The sequence below is a fragment of the Meles meles genome, chromosome 14 (assembly GCF_922984935.1).
Source record: "Meles meles chromosome 14, mMelMel3.1 paternal haplotype, whole genome shotgun sequence".
Taxonomy (NCBI): Eukaryota; Metazoa; Chordata; class Mammalia; order Carnivora; family Mustelidae; genus Meles; species Meles meles.
The window spans coordinates 19,189,799-19,211,343 of NC_060079.1; the positions used below are offsets into that span (position 1 = coordinate 19,189,799).

At 33.6% G+C, this 21,545-nt stretch overlaps 1 protein-coding gene across 8 annotated transcripts in view; it reads right to left on the reverse strand.

The window, feature by feature from the left end:
• Positions 1 to 20,923, reverse strand: part of POSTN (periostin) — a 33,755-nt gene extending 12,832 nt beyond the window's left edge. For 5 of the 8 annotated variants that reach the window (XM_045978262.1, XM_045978260.1, XM_045978257.1 and 2 more), the window contains exons 1-16: positions 20,757 to 20,923; positions 19,350 to 19,448; positions 14,963 to 15,027; positions 13,130 to 13,287; positions 11,368 to 11,532; positions 10,312 to 10,458; positions 9,703 to 9,844; positions 8,365 to 8,577; positions 7,661 to 7,795; positions 6,046 to 6,194; positions 4,603 to 4,739; positions 3,649 to 3,779; positions 3,016 to 3,146; positions 2,808 to 2,910; positions 2,634 to 2,701; positions 1,936 to 1,981 (exon numbers count right to left, since the gene is read on the reverse strand). In XM_045978262.1, the coding sequence (XP_045834218.1) occupies positions 1,936 to 1,981; positions 2,634 to 2,701; positions 2,808 to 2,910; positions 3,016 to 3,146; positions 3,649 to 3,779; positions 4,603 to 4,739; positions 6,046 to 6,194; positions 7,661 to 7,795; positions 8,365 to 8,577; positions 9,703 to 9,844; positions 10,312 to 10,458; positions 11,368 to 11,532; positions 13,130 to 13,287; positions 14,963 to 15,027; positions 19,350 to 19,448; positions 20,757 to 20,875 (2,008 nt within the window). In that variant the 5' untranslated portion in view covers positions 20,876 to 20,923. The remainder of the gene's footprint in view (positions 1 to 1,935; positions 1,982 to 2,633; positions 2,702 to 2,807; positions 2,911 to 3,015; positions 3,147 to 3,648; positions 3,780 to 4,602; positions 4,740 to 6,045; positions 6,195 to 7,660; positions 7,796 to 8,364; positions 8,578 to 9,702; positions 9,845 to 10,311; positions 10,459 to 11,367; positions 11,533 to 13,129; positions 13,288 to 14,962; positions 15,028 to 19,349; positions 19,449 to 20,756) is intronic. The other 3 variants (XM_045978263.1, XM_045978261.1, XM_045978259.1) reach the window with 1 other exon arrangement.
• Between the last annotated feature and the right edge of the window lie 622 nt (positions 20,924 to 21,545).

Consider the following 21,545-nt stretch of genomic DNA (forward strand, 5'->3'; position numbering starts at 1 on the left):
AAAATATATCAAATCTAGGCATCCAATTACTGATCCCACAAGTGGTCATGCCACAGAGGAACCTTTCCATGAAGGCCAAATCCACAGAGGTCTCTGCCTCTACTATCAAAATGGGTTAATTACTTTTACCCTAAGTTTTTATCTCTTATTAAGGAACTTGAAGTGTAGGATATTTAGCTGGTTGGTAGTTTTGTTTCAATCTCGCTTGTCTGAAGAATTAAATAGTTTTGACAGGTTCTGGACTGGGGATTAAATACTGATTTTATTCTGCTCTACCTCAATTGTTACATATTCAGCAATGTATATGACAGAGCACTTTTCCCCCACACAGTTGAAATGTATGGTATTTTGGGGACAAGAATAATATGTAGCAAGGAAATTAAAGAAGTTTTAGAGACAAGCCAATGAAGGAACACAAACATGGAATCTTAGGTTTAATTGCTCTCTACCTCTATTTGAAGTTCTTCTAAACAGCAACACGCCCATCTGGGCAGGGTTAAAGAAACGTCCAGAACTGGAATGTAAATCTCAGAGCTGTTTCAAGAGCTTTGAGTAGATAGACGAGGTTTATTAGATTTGCATGATTTCATATAATATAACTTATTTTCTGTGAGTGCAGATCCAATTTTAACAGAGGAAAATAAAGCAATTATAAGATTCTGGCTCATGGAGCAAGTATTTCATTGGCATATGTAGAAGGTAGTGGACCTATCATGGGTAAAGTAGGAAAGGTAAAGAAATGTGTTGCAGATATGCAACTTAAGTGAGAAAGATGACATAACATTTCTGATGAATAGAGCCCATAATGATTCTTTAATTTATTTTAAAATATATACAAGATTGAACACTTCCATACTGGAATTTATACGATGTTGAATCATATCTATTCCAACTCAATCTTTAAAATAGTGCTGAGCTGGCCTGATACTGGATTTGCTTATGTTACTATTATACAACTGAAATCAGGAAGAGCAGCAGACATTTTGTTTTGCTCCTTACATTGCCTCCATTCTTCCATATCTTGTGTAAATCCTGAGGAAAAAATTTTTTAACTCAATAACAGAATGCTCAGAGTATAAAATAGAATTTTTTTCTGGCCAGGATAAGAGTGGGAATTGAAGTAATAATTTTGCTACTGGTACATTTTGAATGTTTAATTGTAGAGTCAAAACAAAATGAAAAGAATTTCTGCTTTGAAAGCTATGAAGAAAGAAGGAAAAAAGAGAGATGAAGGAAAAGCCATATTGAAAAAGGAATACTACAACTTACATTTATGAGATTGGAATACCCTTTACTGTTGTTAAGTAGTAGAGGTTTAATTTTGATAATCTGGTAGAGTCAGGGATAAAAGAACCTTGGCATCTAGAAATTTTAGGTTTATCACCTGGCAAATTCTTTGTTCCTTCATCCAGTTTTGGATGGAAAGAGTTTTTGAACTGCCAACTCATAAACATTAGGATTCCTTGGCACACCACGGCCCACCCTGTCCTTAGACCGCTGACGGCGTGAGGGTGGAATGAGCTACAAATCCTTCAGCACTGTTACATCTGTGTCTACACAGCTGAATTTTCATATAACTCTGGAGTGCCTTTTAGCTGTCTCTCCTCTTTGTATGTTTGTATGTCTTTTTTTTTTCCCTGCCTCTTTTCCATGCTAGCTATTACGTTTTACTGCTATTCTCATATCTTATCATTCCTGATTTTTTGAGGAGTGGGGAAGTTCAGTTTAGTTCATAGGATCTGAAGGGTATGGCCCTGGCTGAGAAGTCTCATCCAGACCTTAAGCCTGCTTCAAGTGGGATGAAATTTGTCTTTGTTCGGAATTCTAAATACCAGATTATCAATAATTTCTGCTTCCAAGTACAAAGAAAATTATTGTATTTTCTTTTTTTACATCTTGCCATTGGTATGTGACAAATATTCTTTATATACTTACCGTAAACAGTCATGGGGATTTCTTTGAAGGTGCTACCACGAACAAACTGAAAATAAATATTTGTATTTAGTAATGTAAAATTAGTAGTTTTATTAACAAAATTATGGCACCACTTTAATTCATTTTGCAATATCCTGTTATTGGCCCAGATGGCATAAAAAGTACCAGTTTGTTACTCAGAGTCTTAAAAATTATAAAATAGCTAACCTAAAGTGAAATAGGTTTTTAAATAGTATTTCATATGTTTTCTCATACCTTAACCCTACAAGGACAGAGGAGCAGAACACCTTTTTACCTGTAACCTCTGGAATTAGTGATGGTTTTTTACAAGTAAATACTTTACCTTTTATTCTGTAGCAAAGGTATTTAAGATTATAGTTTTTTTTTTTAGCATTGTGTCTTTTCTTTCCAATTGGACTGTAAGTTTTTAAATAAAGGGCCATCTCTGATTCAACTTACATTTCCCATTACACTTAATACACTGCTTGGGCCCAAGTAGCTTTTAATAGATATTTGTTAAATAAAACCATAAAGAAATTATGTCATTTATTCACAGGTAGGCCAGTGGTACATAATCAACAAAGAGCAATCCGTGTCTAGCATACATCTACCTATTTATTTATACATTTCTAGTCTTTTATGTTAAAATTGCAATATCTGTTCAGCACATTGCAAAACAACCTAATAATGTTCTGTACCTTAATTTGGATGTATTTGATCAGTTTATTAAGTATTTCCAGCAGCCGATCATTTCCAACAGGTGTGTCTATGAAGAGGAAGATTAGATGAATATTGATAAGAAAGTATGAAATAAAAGTCTAGGTTTCTATTGAAAAAGATTTAATTCATTCATGAGTTCAATAATTACCAACCTGCTGGGTAGAGGAGTTTATCTACAACATGAATGACACCATTTGTTGTCATGATGTCAGATTCTTTTGATTTCACCTCGTTCACCAGAAGTGTATCATTTACCTATCAAAACAAGAGATAATGTCAATGAGAAATTAATGAAAAATTAACTTTAAGATAATTGAAAAATAGATGAATGCTATCCTAAATTCATTCTAAAGAACTTACTCCTTTCAGATATATTTTGCTTCCTTGTATGGTCTTCAGAATATTAGTAACACCAGGTTCGAATCCTTTTCCAATGAAAACTCCTGGTGTCAGGTGATAAAGGATGATGTTTTGAAGGGCATTTTTGTCACCTGGGGGAAATGTATATTTATAACACGTTATATTTTTTGATAGTTTGATGCTGGAAAGACTAAGGATAGACATATTTCTTTGTCTTTGTTTTTTCCACACTGTAATTTCTCATCATATCATTGTTCTCTCAAGTTGCTATCAATGCCATGTCAAAACTGTCATTTCAGTCTGTTCAATCAAAATATTAGCCAACCTACTGAAAGGAAGGAAAATCAAATTATTTTGGGGATTGTGACTACTTTCTTTGCCATCTAATTGTGTGGACTTTAATAGAAATACCATAAGTGAACATCTAGCTCTGCAATCATGACAGCAAGCAGTTAATTAAGAATATTAATGAGTGACCTTCCACATATTCCCAGTGGAATTAAAGGAAACTGAGGCTAGACTTGAGTATTAAAGAGGGGACATTTTTGAGGTTGATTTCTGGGCAGGAATGCTTGAGGAAGAAATGAGATCCTGAACTCTAGGGGCAAATATCTGGTACTCATTTCTACTCACGAATCAGAATTTCCTTTTCTTCATTTGTCATTCCCTTAAAGGCATCATTGGTTGGAACGAATAAAGTCCAATCCCCAGGTTGTGTCAGGAGCTCTTTCAAGTCTGCAGCTTCAAGTAGGCTGAGGAAGACACTAAGCAGGAAAGACAATTTATTCTGTTAGATTTAGATTTAGGTATGCATGGAATAGAATAGAATTCACTTACAGTGGAAAGCATGAGAAATTTTCATGCCTTTTTTTTTTTTTTTAAGATTTATTTACTTATTTGAGGAGGTGAGGGAGAGGCAGAGGAAGAGGGAGAGAGAGAATCCCAAGCAGACTCTGTGCTGAGCACGGAACCCGACGCAGGACTCGATCTCACGACCCTGAGATCATGACCCGAGTCAAAACCAAGAGTTGGACACTTAACTGATTCTGCCACCCAGGCCCCCCTATTCATCCACTTTTATGTTTCAAATGCAATTTACCTGTTAAGAAAGTTTTATCATGGGGAAATTATTTAAGTATACATATGGTTTTTAAATTTCCTAAACTAAATTTTTATCTTACAAAACTTGACAAGATCACACTTCATAACAAAATAGAAGTGTATGTTTTTCATTTAACGTTCCACAAAATAGTATTTGCTAGTATTTACTGTCATTTTTTAAAAAACTTAAATATAAAAAAAAATTGCAAGGAATAGGCCAATGTATTATGTTGTTTCCCTCACCAAATCATATTATGGTGCACCAGGAAGCAAAATACTCTTAAGAACATATTTCAGTTTTGAAAACATTTCCATGGACTTCTTATTCTAAATTCTATTTTCAGCAATACTGAATAATTGAATGCTTTTTGGATACTGTGACACAAAACTATGTCAATAGTTCTCATGTTTTTGTTGTTTGTTGTTTTTTGTTTATTTGTTTGTTTGTTTGTTTGTTTTTGGTGGGGGTGAAACGATTTGGCTTACCTAAAGCGCTTATCTTGTTTTAGTTTTTCATGGAGGGATTTCTCTGCTGGTTTGATGATTTCTTGGAATATATGAATAGCACCATTTCTTCCTTGTTTGCTTCCTCTCACCATGCATGAATTTTCAATGCAGACAGCCTAGCAAAGAAGGGAAAGATACAACTGTCGATTTCCTTACTTGAAATGTCCTATGTGGAAGCAGAGGCAAAACTGAGTTAATGGACTGACTCTTTCAAGAGGTCTCCTGACCTCTATGGCCAAAGGAAATAGCATCTCACTTCTTTTTTTAAGGTCTGGCATAATCTGACTTCACACTTATTCAATCAGGTTTTCTACTACTAGTTAACTACCCTATGTGTCAGACAGGTAGTTTCATCCATAAATAACAAAAATTCCATAGAATTCCATGTCTGTATTTTTCATCATTCTTCTCCAGGTTTGAACCATTCTTCCACATCCTCTTTAAGAAACTTTCACTCCCTAACTCTTTAGGACCCTCTTTAACCATAAAGTTCCCTGACTGCAGTGCCTTTTGTGATCTTCACAGGTATTTACTATATTTTCCTGACTATAGGGTTCTATCAATTATGTCACATTATTAATTTTGTTATAGTGTTTTTTGAACAAATATATGTATATGCAGCCAATTTCCTACATCCTATAAAATGTGTGTCTTGGGATTGTGGAACCATCGTGAGCAGCTGCTGTGTGTTGTATCAGGTAATACTTGACTTCTGTAAAATCTCTGAGCTCTAGAGGCATCTGTTGCCTGGACAGAAATTGAACGGCACCACTACTTGCATTGTAATTTTCATAAACAATATTTTCTAGAAATAGTTCCTCAGATAAAGTATGTTAGAACTATTTTCTAGAGTTCAGAGATCTTTTTTTTTTAAGATTATTTATTTATTTATTTGACAGACAGAGATCACAAGTAGGCAGAGAGGCAGGCAGAGAGAGAGGAGAAAGCAGGCTCCCCGCCGAGCAGGGAGCCCGAAGCGGGGCTCGATCCCAGGACCCTGGGACCATGACCTGAGCCGAAGGCAGAGGCTTTAAGCCACTGAGCCACCCAGGTGCCCCTAGAGTTCAGAGATCTTTAGATGTCTATAAAAAATTACCTTGTAAACTTACAAGAATCCATAAATCAAAAGCTTATTTTAGAGGAGTTTTATGATTTCTAGAACTGAAATAATTAATGTTTTAGAACAGATAATGAAACAAATGCAAATTATCTGAATTGTTAATACCCAGCACTTTTTGCCACCCTTCCTCATAGTCTTTTCATACATTACTCAGTTCCCGATCTTCCTATGACTATTTACTATTACTAAAACCACATTAATAAAATTCTGGACACATCTGCTTTAATAATATTCTTAGTCAGGGAAATGTCATTTGACATTTAGGCCAATGTAGATATTTTATCTTTTTCTGATTGACTTACTGTACGATAGACGAAGACTCTGAGCTGTTTGCCTCCAATGGTTTCAAGCTTTTGTCCATTGTAAAGCTCATTAAGGCCAACTTTTACTTTCAATATGTGATTTTGCAGAATTAATTTAAGAAGCCGCTGATCCATGCTCAGAGTATCATCTATAAATAAATTCATGAAGAAAAAGGATTACTTAGAAAACATTAAAATTCCTCCTGATAGGAAAAAAATCATGAAAATGGATAATCCCTAATACTATGGATATTATAGATTCTGCACTCATAAAATATATGAGTCAACTAAATGCTCAAGGCTACAAATTCCATGCACTAATTAGAAACTCTGTGAGCTCTTTGATCAAATGACTGTAACATTCTTCTTCTTCTTCTTTTTTTTTTTTTAAGGATTTTATTTATTTATTTGACAGAGATACAGTGAGAGAGGGAACACATGCAGGGGGAGTGGGAGAGGGAGAAGCAGGCTTCCCATAGAGCAGGGAGCCCAATGTGGGTTTGATCCCAGCATGCTGGGATCATAACCTGAGGCAAAGGCAGCTGTTTAACGACTGGGCCACCCAGGCACCCTGGCTGTAACATTATTCTAATTTTTATGAGAACTTGGTATACACTGGTCACATGACATTACTGACAAATCATTTATAAATTCATCGTTACTTCTGAAGAGAAAATCAAAACACATTCACCATCCTAACAGTTATTACAAAGAGGAATAATGGCATTTCTAGGAATTTGAATTTTTATTAATAATTTTATGCATCACAATTTAACATCTGGGAAAATGTTTTTAAAATAATACTTATTTTTTAATTACTAAATTTTGCTTTACAACTTAAATATGTCTTTGTGAAATCACTTTTCTAGAAAAAGTGGCAGGTTACATTAATCTAAACATCATCCTTGAAGAGCAGCTAGTAGATAAAGTACTTATAATAATAGTTTACATCATGATATAGAAATGTATAATAAAATAGTCTCTTGTTTTTATTTATTTATAATTTGACACCTTATATCAAATTTTGAGATGAAAAATACAACTATTTATTCTTAAATATTGTGTTGGTGTTAAATAAACAAATCAGATTAATTTTTCTTAAGATCTACTAATACATCCCTTGTGTGTATTGGAATTATGAATAGATTCATAGAATAACTGAATACCCTTTATCACAAACTTTTACTCCTTGCAGGCTATTATCTATTATAATGAAATGTTTTTTGTTTTTTTTTAAAGATTTTATTTATTTATTTGACAGACAGAGATCACAAGTAGACAGAGAGGCAGGCAGAGAGAGAGGAGGAAGCAGGCTCCTCGCTGAGCAGAGAGCCCGATGTAGGGCTCGATCTCAAGACCCTGAGATCATGACCTGAGCTGAAGGCAGAGGCTTTAACCCACTGAGCCACCCAGGTGCCCCTGTAATGAAATGTTTTTAAATGAAGGACATTTTAATAGAGACGACATAGTATTAATAATGTGTAGTCAATAAAGAAATAATCACCACCTTGTAAAATGTCAGTTATTCCTTAATGCAAACAATCATGGTGAAGAAAAAATGTGTGTGAGGGTTGGTAGGGGAGGGACAGTAGGAATGACAGTGTCCAGTACATACCTGAAAATGCATTATTCACAGGTGCCAGCAAAGTATATTCCCCATCTGGCCGCAAAGCGGATGCCAAGCCTAACTGGGCCACGAGGTCTGTGAAAGTGGTTTGCTGATTTCCAGCCAGCTCAATAACTTGTTTGGCTGTAAAGTAAACCATCACCATCGCAACAATGTCATCTTTGTTATTATTATCATCCTGAAATTAGTAAATCAGTTCTTGGCTGTTCTCTATAAGCTATTTGCTGCAATGACAATGTGATAAGATATCCTACCCTTCCCTAGTAAGAGTTCCAGATTACTGCTTTGGGGGGTTGATAACCACAGAGATTTTAAAAAGAAAGTATTTTTCCGGCTTCTTAGTTTCATTGTCTTTAATTCTCTGTTGCTCACGTCCCACCTTTCTCTGCTCTTGCTCTTTCATTTATCCAAAGCTGGCCATTTGATTAGATCTGTCATTCCACTTTCAAGAAAAACTATGATACTGTGAGAGAGCCTTTATAAATATTGTGTGTTAGAAGCCCGGGAAAGTGGAAGTTCCATGCTACCCAGGAGCCCGTGGCTACACAGGCTACCTAGTACTCAGTTCACTATCCTGCATTTGTGCTTCGCATGCCCTTCCTTATGCTACACATTCACTCTTCATGGATTTAGTCATGTGCATCGTAACTGGTAAACAGTAGCAGGTGGAAGAATCCAAAACTGTTGCTCACCAGAATCAGGAATCAAGACCTGATCAATCAAATGGATGACACCATTGTTTGTCACGATATCTTTGTTGTTCACCATTTTGATTCCATTTACTGTTATGCTGTCACCGTCACATCCTATCTCAATGGTGTTTCCTTCCAGAGTCTCAAAGACTGCTCCTCCCATGATAGCTTCAGAGCACTGGAGGGTGTTCAAAAGGTGGTACTTCATGAGAGCTGGAGGACAAATGAAATACAGCAAGTTTTGAGATCAAGAGAAATTGCACTTAACCCTTAAAGACATGGTTCACTGTGGACCTGAGAATTCCTAAGAAATAGAATACATATAAGACCTAAGTATTTAAAAAAAAAAAAAAAGGCCTAAGTATTGATTGAAGGGTTTTAAATTGTTTAAGTTCTAGGAACGCTTTTTCAACAAACTGTATGAACTATTCAATAGAAATAGCTCAGCTCAGTAGGAAGTAGGAAGAGAAGATCAGTTGGATGAAATGATTTGTGTAGTGCTTAGAAAATGTGTTAGGGCAAGTTTCCACCATCCAAGAAAGTAATTTCTGACATGAAAACAAGAATGATCCCTGTATTTACTAGAGATACCTATTCTTAAACACCCAAGCAGCATCTTGCATAAGCCACTCATAACAGAATAGCTGCATATGATTTATAAAGAGTTTAATGGAGGAGGAGGATAGGACAAATAATTCCCTAAAGAAAACATCTGGAGAGTAGCCAAAATAAAGATGATTTCTTGGAAGATATCTGAAAGGTTCTGTCCCTCAACTGTATTGTCTCTATATCTGTATCATCAAAATTTCTCATTTTAAATTGGTTAAATGTTAGTTAAATGTACTCCTCACAACATAAAATCTATTTGAAAATAGTTGGGAAACTAGAACAAAGCCAAATTCTATGTATAAATAAATAAGAGACCAAGAGAACCGTGTAATTTTATCAACTTAATTATACATTTTAGAATAAATTTAGAATGAAAAGCATTATGTAATACATGTATGATATTAAAATTTGATAATCTAATGTTTCTTTTAAACCATGGCTAAATCCTTTTTAATGCCTGCTACTTATGTACTTGAAAGCAATAAAAAAGAATATGATCTTTATGATATTATTTTAAAATTAATTATTAATTATTTAATTACTCTGCTGACTCTTTCAAAGGCTTTGTTTTTTTTTAAGATTTTGTAGTCCACTTCAGAACACAAGTTTTTCTCTGCCTTTGCTTATCAAAGCTGATAATATGGGCATGACTTAATCTTTTTTTTTTTTTTTTAATTTTCTTTTTTTAGAATTCTGGGAGGCTTCTCAGAGAGGAGAACATTTTAGTACCTTCAGAAGCCACTTTGTCTCCCATGATCCTTTCTAGGACACCTCGTGGAAGTTTCTCAAAAGCCTCATTGGTGGGAGCAAAGAGTGTGAAGTGACCGTCTCTTCCAAGGGACTCCAGTATATCAGATGTGATAGCAGCTGCCTGAAACACAAATGTGCTTGTTAGAGGCTTGCATGTTGCAGATCCAAAAGAAAATCACAACACACTTAACCTAGACTGTCATGAGGGAGTTGATTCTGTAGAAAACTATAGAAGTTTGCTCTTGTTAGATCTTTAAAACATGATTTATTGGCACAACAAACTACATCCTTTCCAAGTTTCCTCAAACCTGTTTGTCAGAATGGGAATCCTGCCCATATTTGTGTGACTCTAGCAATATCCAGCAGTACATATAACTGAGATGGACACATACTAAATACAGTGAATACACTATGGGCACATAACTAACTATTGGGTATTTATCATGTCCACACAAGTATTATTATGTCATATGGGATGATTTCTTCCATGTAGAATAAAACTCTTTTCATTTCAAGAAATATATTTGTTACATTTCTGCCAGATAACAATAAACAGCAAGACAATCTGCTGTTATTTCTTGTACTTGCCCTAAAAGATGAGAGGTCATCTTCTGCTTCAATGAAGTCTTGAATTGAGGTACCAATTTGTGTAAGGACACGGTCAATGACATGTACAACACCGTTTGTTGCAATCTGGTTCCCATGGATGATTCGAGCGCAGTTAACAGTGACAACCTGTAATTATTTGAGAAAATCAAAATGCAGAAATCAGAGCCATCAATTGACCACTGAGACAGCAAGGCCATTATCTATCTTTCATTTCTACTAGTAAATATAACATGAAGGAGCCAACATTCTAAATGTAAATGTTGAGGATAAAGACATATATCACTCTGTCTAAAAAAGAAACGAAGAGGAAACAGGACCAGTTGAAAACCCAGTCCAGTTACACGTAATATATCTAGAAAATAAGGGAAAAAAGCATTTTTTTCATTTGAGTTATTGCTTTTTTTTTTTCCCTTCTCTTCCTTTTATAGAGATAGTCATAAACTGTTTCAACTGCAGGTCAGTGAATTACATGAAAAAGTTTATCAGTCCTAAAGTAAGTTCTGAAAGAGAGAAATAGTTATTGCACAAATATAATCAGTTCTATTCCAGTAATTTCCCAATTATTACCTCATCACTGACCCTTTTCAACCCTGGAAATTTGTTGGAAGAGCCCTATGACCCTGTTGGAAGTTTCCCACAAGGGCTCTTAGCTACACACAGAAGAACCTAAATCAGTATAGTAGCTAGAGTGTAAATAAAGGAATACTCATTCTCTGATATTCTTTGATAAATTCTTATTTACTATTTTTCTGTAGTTATTATTTTTCAAACACATCAACTACTAAAATTTCCTTTTTTTAAGGACATCTAAGTCTACTGTCAATGAACTGTGAACTTAATTTCCTCCTCACAACCACTCTCTATAGAAGTCAGCCACTGAATTAGAAATTTGCATGCTCTAAATATGGGGGAAAAGCACAATATAGTGCTTACATTTACTAACATTTTATTATTTCTGTGAACATGATATAAAAGGTATAGACAAAATTAAAGGTGATATTACTCTGAAATGTACTTTTTATTCATGAAACTTACCCCATTAGGATAATGGTTAATGAAAAGCCCCAAATTGTTATACATTGAAGGAATAATCATGCCATTTTTTAAGTCCTTGGTCAACATTCTGTTATTAACCATATGGCTATGTAAAGCATTCAGTAATTCAACATTTACATTACTCTCCAAGCCTCTCCGGATATCCTAGGAAAAATTGAAATGTAAGAAGTTTATTTTATTGCAGTTCATCATTAAAATACTTATAATTGCACTATGGGTAAAATGAGAAAAAGCAGCTATTCAAGGCTTGGGGATAGGCATTAAAGGGTAGATAGGGTAGGAATAGTAGTGATCATTTTAAGTCCAGTTGCTGATACAGGGCTGAATGTTGGGAGAGAAGATTTTATTCAGGTTGGTTAGCATATACTTTATGTTTCTTAGATAACATTAAGAAGGAATTTTAGAAAAGTGTGTGGGACAATAATGTGGAAGACTTTAATGCCTGAGTAAACTGGCAACAAGGAGCCACTGAAGATTTTGTTGTATTGGAATAAAATGATTAGACTGGGCTTTGGGAATGTTAATCTTGTGAAAATGTAGAGCAAAAATGAAGGTATTAGTGAGGAGGATGAAACATGAGACATCGATGACTAACAATAGTTAAGAATTAGAGCAGGAGGAGAATGACTCACCACTTTCAAGTCTAAACACTTAAGATGGGTACTGCCAATTATGGAAAAAAAAGGCAACAGAAAAGCAGTTGTTTGTGGGGAGAAAGAAAATGGCACACGTTTTAGATAACTTTTTGTTTAAAGATGAAGTGATGTATCTAAGGAGAAATATTAAGTGGTGTATCCAAGGAGAAGTATTAAAATGTACATTAGAAATATTTTCCTGAGGTTCCAAGGAGAACAACTACAGAAACAGATTTCATGGTTATATGAACTGAAGTGATGGCTGAAGCCATGAGAAGGGTATATAAAGAGCAGAGTCTAATTCCCAGAAGAGACTTTAGTAAGACTCATTATTAAGTGAAGGAAGAAGAGGAGTCAGCAAAAAGACCCAGAAAGGTGGTTAAGAGATGAGGTCAATGGCAACCAACAGAGAGAGTTCCATAATGCAGCAATTAACCACACAGTTAATATAGCAAGATAATATCTAGAAGATCCTGCCTTACTAAATATTATTTGACTGTAGTCGTAATTATCGATTCACCTTCATATCAAGTAGAATGTAGGAATATGTTTCTATACCAGTTTTACAGATTGGAAATTTAGTGTATTATAGACTATGCACAAAAAGTCTGAAAATTAAAAGCATTATTTATAATACTTCATTTAAATATTCATACATATTTATAAATGTCAATATTTGAGCAGCCAAATATATTTACATATAATTAAAATACTTATTTATATATTTATAATATGACTTATAATAAATTTTAAATTCCACTAGGCTTCTTAACTTACCTTTCTGTTGGATAGGTCATCTAAAATTCAATATGTTTCTTCCCAATCAAAAGGAAAGAGGAAAGTAGTAAAATAGAATAGTTATTCTATTCAGTTCAGTCCACCCTTGGTTTGCCTTTTGTAATTAGTCTATGAACCTACTGGGGAGGTATTCCATATATGGATATATTCAAATGCTTTCATCCTTATACTTAATATCTCATTCTTTTATGTATCCTCATATATGTATAACGAAAAAGATATAAGATCTCTATTTATTTCCAAGTTAATAAACCAGTTAAAATGAAATCACAATAAAAATAATTATATTAATAAAAATAATGAATTACAGAATCCAAGTTGTCCCAAGCCTCATTACTCGGTGCAAAGTAAGTGAATGATCCCTTTCCTTCAATCTCTTCCCTCAGTCTTGAGACATCAGAATAGCGCTGTGTTGTGGTGGCTCCCACGATGCCCAGAGTGCCATAAACGTGATCAATTGGCAAAACTTAAATAATGAAGACATGAATAATTACTTAGGACAATATTTCAAGATTATTATTTCACAATCATTTAAACTTTTACTAAATTCCTCAATACATTTAACTGATAATTTTAGCAATAAAATTATGTGAATTATCAATTTTACAAAAAAGTTGTCTTTTAAGAGCTAAATAATAAACGACATTGAAAACTATTATTTCATATATCCTTTGTGTTGAGGAAAAATGAATTTTAAATTATCCTGATTAACATTATGTATTACATATTAGTGTATGTAGGTGTGACTCCTGCTATGTCAATAATAGTTCAACTATAATTATCAGCAAATATTTCCAATTCACTGAAAAAAAGAGATGCTCCTCACTTCTGAGAATGGCAAAGGTAATATTTTCTTCCATGTTGGCTTAAACTCCTAAATGGTGTAATATTGTTAGGTACTGGGATATTAATTTTTATAGACTTAGGTTTTTAAAAGAAATATGTAGACCTACTTCTTTTCAGCATAATTTCAGGGAGGAAATAGATGGAAGTATCAAATGCTTCCAGAATATTTCTCCTGAACTTCAGAAGAAATATTAATATATGAATGTCAACCTGAAAACTGATGCAGCTGATTTATTCATTTTTTGACCCTATCTTATTTGAAAACTCGTATGATTTGGATAATATCATAGGAAAAATTGTTATTACATTTGTGAATATATAAAGACTAGGTGACAATTGATAAATTATAAAATCAAGACCCCCAAAGAAGACTCTAAAAAGATGAGGAAAACGAGTCAAAATTAACAAGTTAAAGATAACAGCTCCATGTGTGTCCTTATGCCCAAGTTGAAAAAATAAATCCTAGAGAAAGGCCTGACTTGATAGGAAGAACTGTAATTAATTGTAATTGATCATAGATTCATTACAAGCTAATGATAAGACTTGGTTACCAATGACACGAACCAAAATTCAGGGGCCCCCCAAAGTGAAGTATTTGTCTTGATTTTGTTCTCTCGGCTACTGGGACCCACAGAGAATGCAGACACCAGTTTAGAATCACATTCAGAAAGATGACTGGATTAGAGGATTTTTATGCATTGGTGTCCATAATGGTAAGGGCTTCAAAGTTTATGTTATATTAGAAGAACTGGGGACGATTAGCTCAGGGAAGAGAAATCTATTGAGAAAGAAAGGGTAACTAGTGGAAGTATGTGATGGTTGGTGTTAAATATCTCAATAGCTGTTATTTCAGAGAGGAACTAGATTAACTTTTTTTTTCTCTAGTTGGCAATTTTAGAAAACCAAGTTTCAACATGAGGGATGTTATAAAACCAGAGTTGTTCAATTACAGAAAATTATGCCTTCCCAACTAGTCCACTCCACATTTCTAGACAATGTCAAAGACGGATTTTGTAGAGAGGATTTTCATTTAATTTTTTCATTTGAATTTAAATTTATGATCAAGTTTGTGTTGTATGGCCCAGCCTTCACGGAATGAGCTGCATGTTTTAGTACTTTGTCACCATGAAAAATTCATGATTAGCACAAAGATGGTGGTATATCTCAGGATTTATGATGGTGCTAAATACACACATACACACACACACATTGGCTTCTCTACAAGCTAAGCTACCTCAAGTCTTTTTCCTCACACAAGACAAGTTCCTCATTTATTTCAGTAATTGAAATTTTACCTGCTGGGCAGCCTTTCATTCCTTCCATTCTCATGTAACCAGGGCAACATTCATATAACACAGTCCTGTATATCGGAAGAAAATTAGTATTAAAATGGGGAACTACATAAAATTCATTTCCATATAATCTTAGCAAAAATATACCACTTATTGCCATGATTTATGAGACTCTTGGTTTTTTCCCCCGATATCAAGTTTATTTATATTAGTTTGATTTCTCTATACAGTTTCATGACATTGTAGAAAGTTCCAGGATCTTAATGCAGATGAATGAGGTTCCCAGTTCTGTCCTTGGTAGATGTATGACCTTGAGCAAGTAATTTGACAAATTTGAGCCTCAGTTTCTCCAGCTTTTTAAAATGGATGTAGTAGCTATGATAGCTACTCACAGGCTAGTTGTGAGTCTCAAATAAAATGATGCTTTGGAAATAATTTTGTAAACTATAAATAGTTAGAAATGTTTATTACTATAAGGTTATGAGAAACTAGAAACATCAGTAAATACATTAACCCAATCCAATCAATAAAAGCTATTCCACTGCTAAGTAAAATAATATTTTATTTTTGAATTGCCAGTAGAATTATTAATTTGATCATATTCAATATAATCTTTAAAATGTTCTACAATACAATATTCAAGGAAATGCTATTTTTTTCCAAGTTAACAAAGTGTACTAAGTTATATATAGGCATAATTAAGGCAAAAACCCAGAAAATTCAGCAAAGATATATCTAAAATAAGTTTGTATTACTCTGTTTTGTGGGAAAATAGTAACCTCAAATCATCTACATAATTACTTTTATTTCTTACTTTATTAAAAATATAATCCTGATCTTCATTTTAGCAAAGTCCAGCTGACATTTTCTGGACTACTTCAAAATCTAGCATAGTATTTTTAATTAAAATTTTACATAATGCTCTGTTTTCTCTCAATAGAAATATGAAGGTGAATGTACAAAACAAAAATTGTAAATGGGGAATATTATAAGAGGAAATACAGACCATTTTATAATTTTTAATTGATTAATCCCTTGTCATGCAATTTAATTATTTACAGACTGATTATCTTGTAATTTAGTAACTAAACATGTATTAAGTAGTTCAGATATTATTTATTTGTTTTTTTCTAGTTATGATAATCATATTCAAAAAGGTGAATGAATGAGAAAATTTGGATATATTTAAGAAAAAGACACTATAAGAAAAACTTTTTCTTAGTATGATAAAAATGACAACGAAAACAAGTTTTTAAAAAGTAGAATTATTAATGATATACAAAATGGTCTCTATAGTTTGTAAATAAACTTTTCAAATTAAAGCCAGGTCTATTAATTGGTTGTCCATGGATTAAGGTCTTGTTTGTGACCTTACGTTCCCATTTCTCTATTTTCTTGATGTCAATTTAAAAGGTACAATGTAACATTATTTATGTATATACATGTATGCAGTGAAAAATGAAAGATGAATGAGAAAAAAATTTCTGGCATGGAAAACTGACTCAAAGATTTAATAGATTAAAAAAATGGACAAAATTAAATGGGAAATGCCAATTTCAAATTGTTCATCAATTTTAAAATAATTTCAAGAATAGTTGGTATTAGAAACATAAGGAAACTATATGGGGGTCTTATGCAAATCTTAAAATGTCCCCTGAAGCAATTTATTTACTTAGATCCTCATATAAATAAATTTGAATATTTGGATGCAGAAGGATTGATTCAGAATTTCTTACATGTTAACTTTAGCATATATTGTAAACAATTTAAAAAATCAGATACATATTTATTGGTCCAATATTGACAGTACTGACTTGAAGTAAAGAGTGACTAGAAGAGGAAATTGTTAATGTAACAAAAATTTCTGTAACACATGCTAATATGACCCAAGGATTAGCCTTAATGTAGACAACTAGTACAGCAGATGAAATAAAATCCAAAACAATCAGTTGCAATTTCAGCTGATAGTTGAACAACATGGTTATCTGAGTTGATATTTGAAAAACAAACTGTAGGTTTATTCAGGAGAACATTTATTCTACACAAAACTTAAATTTCCCACATGGTTAGTAGGACAAAACAAGAGTAAAGAAAAATCATTACTATGTACATCTCTGAAAGTGGAAAATTTATCTTCATTTTCTGATTAGCTATCTAAAATCTCATGAAAATACCAGCTGAAAGGAGTCTACAAAATACTGTATGATTCGGCCAATATATATTGTAGGAACTATCTTAAACTTGGGAAATTCATGTTTATCATTAGGCCTGCCCAATTACTTCCTTCAAATCTGCAAAACAACTGTTCAACCAAAAGACAAACATTTCTGTCCCCTGATACAGAAAGTCCTAAAGATGTCTATGGAAATTTTAGCAGCTGCAAGCAGATGGCAAAACAGGCATTCCTGTTGTCAAGGTTATTGATTTATTTGATTATTTGAAACTAATATCTAGCATTTACATTTATTTCCGAGCACAGATGTAAATGTTTTTGTGAAAACAAAGCTACTTGGGAGAAATAAGCTAATATAATTCAACAAAAGAGACACTGTTATGTTTCTGGTAAAAAGCCAGCCTTCAAAGCAGGATTTTTTTTTTTTTTTAATGGATAACAAGAGAGAATGTTGGCATAACCTTTGTACAAGCCTTGGCATCTCTAATATATTTAGGTGGTTAAAATGAGATTATATCATACTTTCCTAACTTTCAGGAAGGATATACTAAAGATATCCCCCGAATAATTCAGAGAGCAGGTCCTTATGTAGTTGGTGTGCATTCCAAATATGCCTCATGGTAACCACGAATATGAAGAACAAAGGCAAGAGAATCCAGAGCCTTGGAGTTCCCAGCTGAGGACCAGCTTGCATCATAGGCAAGATCACTGCAACCACTGACTTACATTGTAATTGTGTGAATGACTCACGAGTCTAGCAGATGTCTGCAAACTAATAGGAATAAAGTCTAGGCCAAAAAGTATCATCAGGTGAAACTCTAGTAAGCAAATGAACAGGAAGAGAAAACAAAGTTCTGTGGCATCCTAGATCTAGTGACCACGGAGACGTAGAGTCCAGCTAAGGTTATATGCATTGAATACATGATTTTTATCTGGAAATAAAGATAATCATATGCATTTTAGATAGGCATCTGGTCACAGTTCCTTTTCCCACCCACACATATCCATTTGTTTAAGTACTTTAAATTTAAGGACAATTGATATTGTGAGTTACTTAGCAATTTCACATTCGTCAGATCATTCTACCATCCCCCCCAAAACACTGTAACTATAAAATCCACATTTCACAGGTAAAGAAATGAAAGCTCCAAGAAGTTAAGTGATGCTGTGTTTAGTATTTGTACCAATATTTTTAGGTTAGGAATAAGTTTTTAACAATCCCCCAATCCTTCCACCTATTTAGGGTGACTGAAGTTTAATGATGATGTAGTAAGCAGGTTCTCGTTCAGATATTTGTTTCTCAAGCCATCTTTTATTGAAAGTGAAGTCCAAATCAATGGGAAGCACTATTTTTTTGACCAGCAATGGTATCTCTAATTTTTCTAATGCAGTAACTTACTCCATGACTCAGCTCCTTCACTTTAAAATGAAGAACTTGGACCACATGAGTAATTCTCAACTTTTATTTGCCCACGATTGTAATTTCCTACCAACACTTACTGATTGATTAAACCAATACACATTTCTATCAAGTAATGGAAATATTTTCTTATTTTAAGTTAATCAGTGAAATACATATCTAAATAAAGAGTAATTGTCTTTCTGGCTACTGAAATAGTATATGTAATGACAGGTTTTACACCTGTTGGACCCCTGCGGACCTGGTAGTTTGGGATGAAATAACTGGATTAAATGAAGAGTTGAAGCTTAAATTCTTTCCAAATTCAAGCTTTGATGAAAATTTTGAGGTAAACTGGAGTATTTCAGATAATTTCCACAAGCATGTAGGTCAACATTAATTAGCGCTTCAAAAATCCTGATATTTTAGATCAATTTGTTCTTCTGGCTCTTTTTTGTTTTTAATAAAATGAGGAAACTGAGGTAACTATTTTTATAAAATGAAGCATAGAGATTAAGTGTCTTGTCCAAAAAAGAGGACCAAACCAAGGGTAGAAATGCCATGGTCTCACACTGATTCTATACATCGCCATGTGATTTTTTTCCTTTGGACCTCCATGACACATAAATTCAGGACTCATGAGAGGTCCACTAGCAGAGGTAGAAATACAGCGAGAATTTCTTTATTCACATTATGATACAGTTTTTGTTTTAAAGCTTGCAATTTGGGAGAGTTTTTCCAAGTAAAATGGTGTATATGTCCAAGGAAAGACATAGACATCTCTGGGACTGATGCATTAGGAAAAAGATGAGACTTACGTTTTCTTTCCACAGATGGCACCTTGGTACCAATTCCTACAAGTGCTGAAATATTTCTTTTTGGTGCCTAAAATCTGTTGAAGGGCGCAGACATTTGGGCTAGAATACAGGGAAGAGAAGAAAGTTAATGTCCTAATGACAATGACTTTTTCATATCTTCATGTCAGATGGTTCAGAAAAAAGAAATTAGCATGTGGACTCAATTTTGAAACATGTGATTCTAGTCTTGCACAAATCTACTTCTTGATCCAAGCATACTGATTCATCAGAAAAACTAAAGTCTATGGGAGAGAAAAATAGAGAAGAAATTATACATCCAAACATCAGTGTTCCAAAAGTTAATCTAGTAGGAATATTCAAGCAGCATTAAGTTCAACTTAATTTTGTTTTCATTCATATTACTTTTATAGTAAGCCAATCTAACTGACCCTTTTTAAACCAAATGTGCTCATTTTGGACTCTAATCTGGAACAATGGACTCTGGAACAATGAGGAACCAAGAGAGGAAAAGAGACAGGTTTTACTAGGTCCAAAGACAAAATATGCTGTAATTTTCTAGGTAAGCAATCACAGAAGAAATGAGTGCTACAATTAACTGAATAATATGGCTGCACAAAGGAAAATCTATTTCTCTGAGTGGAAATAGTAGATCAGAACATCCTCTGCCAGAATTTTAAGTCTTTCTCTCTTAAAGAGATAGGAAGTCTTATTTGCACGGTAAAGCAAAGGAACTTTTGAGCACTATGAAAATTCCTCTGAGACATTAGAAGAAGTGCCAAGATCCATTTAAAAAAATTATAAATGGTTGGTTAAGTTACTAAATTATTCCTATTAACTTTAAAAATGCTAAGTTGTAGTTAAATATATTCCAAGAAATATGTTTGTAAATTTTGCAGAATGCAGAATTTAAAAGCATTCTTAAATGCTTTAAAATAGTCAAAGAACTAGTTACATTAATCATTTTTAAATTTCCATACATAACTTAAATGAAAAGTTCCTTAACAACATGTGAATATTTCAAAGCTGTTCACATAATGAAAGCCCTAGTCATATATTTTTATTTTGGAAACCTCATTTCAGGTTCTTGGAAGGAAATAAAAATACAAATAAATATAATAATAAAGAAATGCCTGTTAAATGTAGTCAATTAGGTTAAAATTATATAATGCTGCAAAAAAGCAATTACATGCAAATTATTTTGACAGTAATTTTTAAAGTTTAAAATTTAAACTATAAACATCTATAAATCACAGAATACTCCTTTTTTTCCTTTTTCATACTACTTTTTAATAAGTAGAAAGAAAAAAAAGACCTCAGTGTATTTAAGGAACTTTAAAGATACTTACACGTATAACAAGCTAAGGAAAAAGAAAAAGAAAGATCTATAAAACCTAACCACTGACTTACCCCTGATCCCGGCCCCTGATTCGGCTATGAGCCAAAATCTTGTCATAATGGCCATTGGCATTTGCAGGGTTAACAACAACCAGCAAGAGTAGAGAAAATATAGGTAAGAAGGGAATCATCTTTAGTCTCTCCGTTGCAGTTAGTCCACGAAGAGAACTGGCAGTGGGCTTTGGAGAGCTCAGAGTTTATATACATGTCAGAGTCTGTGGGAGGGAACACTGTATAACCTGGGAATCTGAGCTCTCTCCAAAAAACATCAGCAACTTCAAGTTGGCAGCTAGCATCCACTTTTGCTAGTGATGTTTACTGAACACATTGAGCCTCTTTTATATTTCATTCTGAAGAAGATATTTATTTTTATTGTTAAATTATTTATATTCCCCTTTAATAACTGACTCTTTGCCTATTCCTATTTCAGTTTTATTCTTTTGTACTTTGGAGGGTTTTATGGAAAATGGTTTTGATGGGGTTTGAAGGACTATTCTGAAATCCATCCTTTACAGAATATATGTTCCTGTGCTCAATGAGATCATTGTTTGATCTTATCACATCACTCACATTCAGTTCACCTTAGAACTGAAGGGTTGTTATTTTTCACCAGAAAACAAATGTAGATGTAAGCTCGATAATCGTAAGGCAGTCATGGCTCTTGATTAAAAACAGATGTTGGATACGTTTAAAACTTGTACGAAATATGAAATAACTCTGATTGCTGATGAAAAATACAGGAGAGACCACATGTTCCTTGCAATACTACTAAACAAGGGAGATAGTTCCATTTCACTTCTC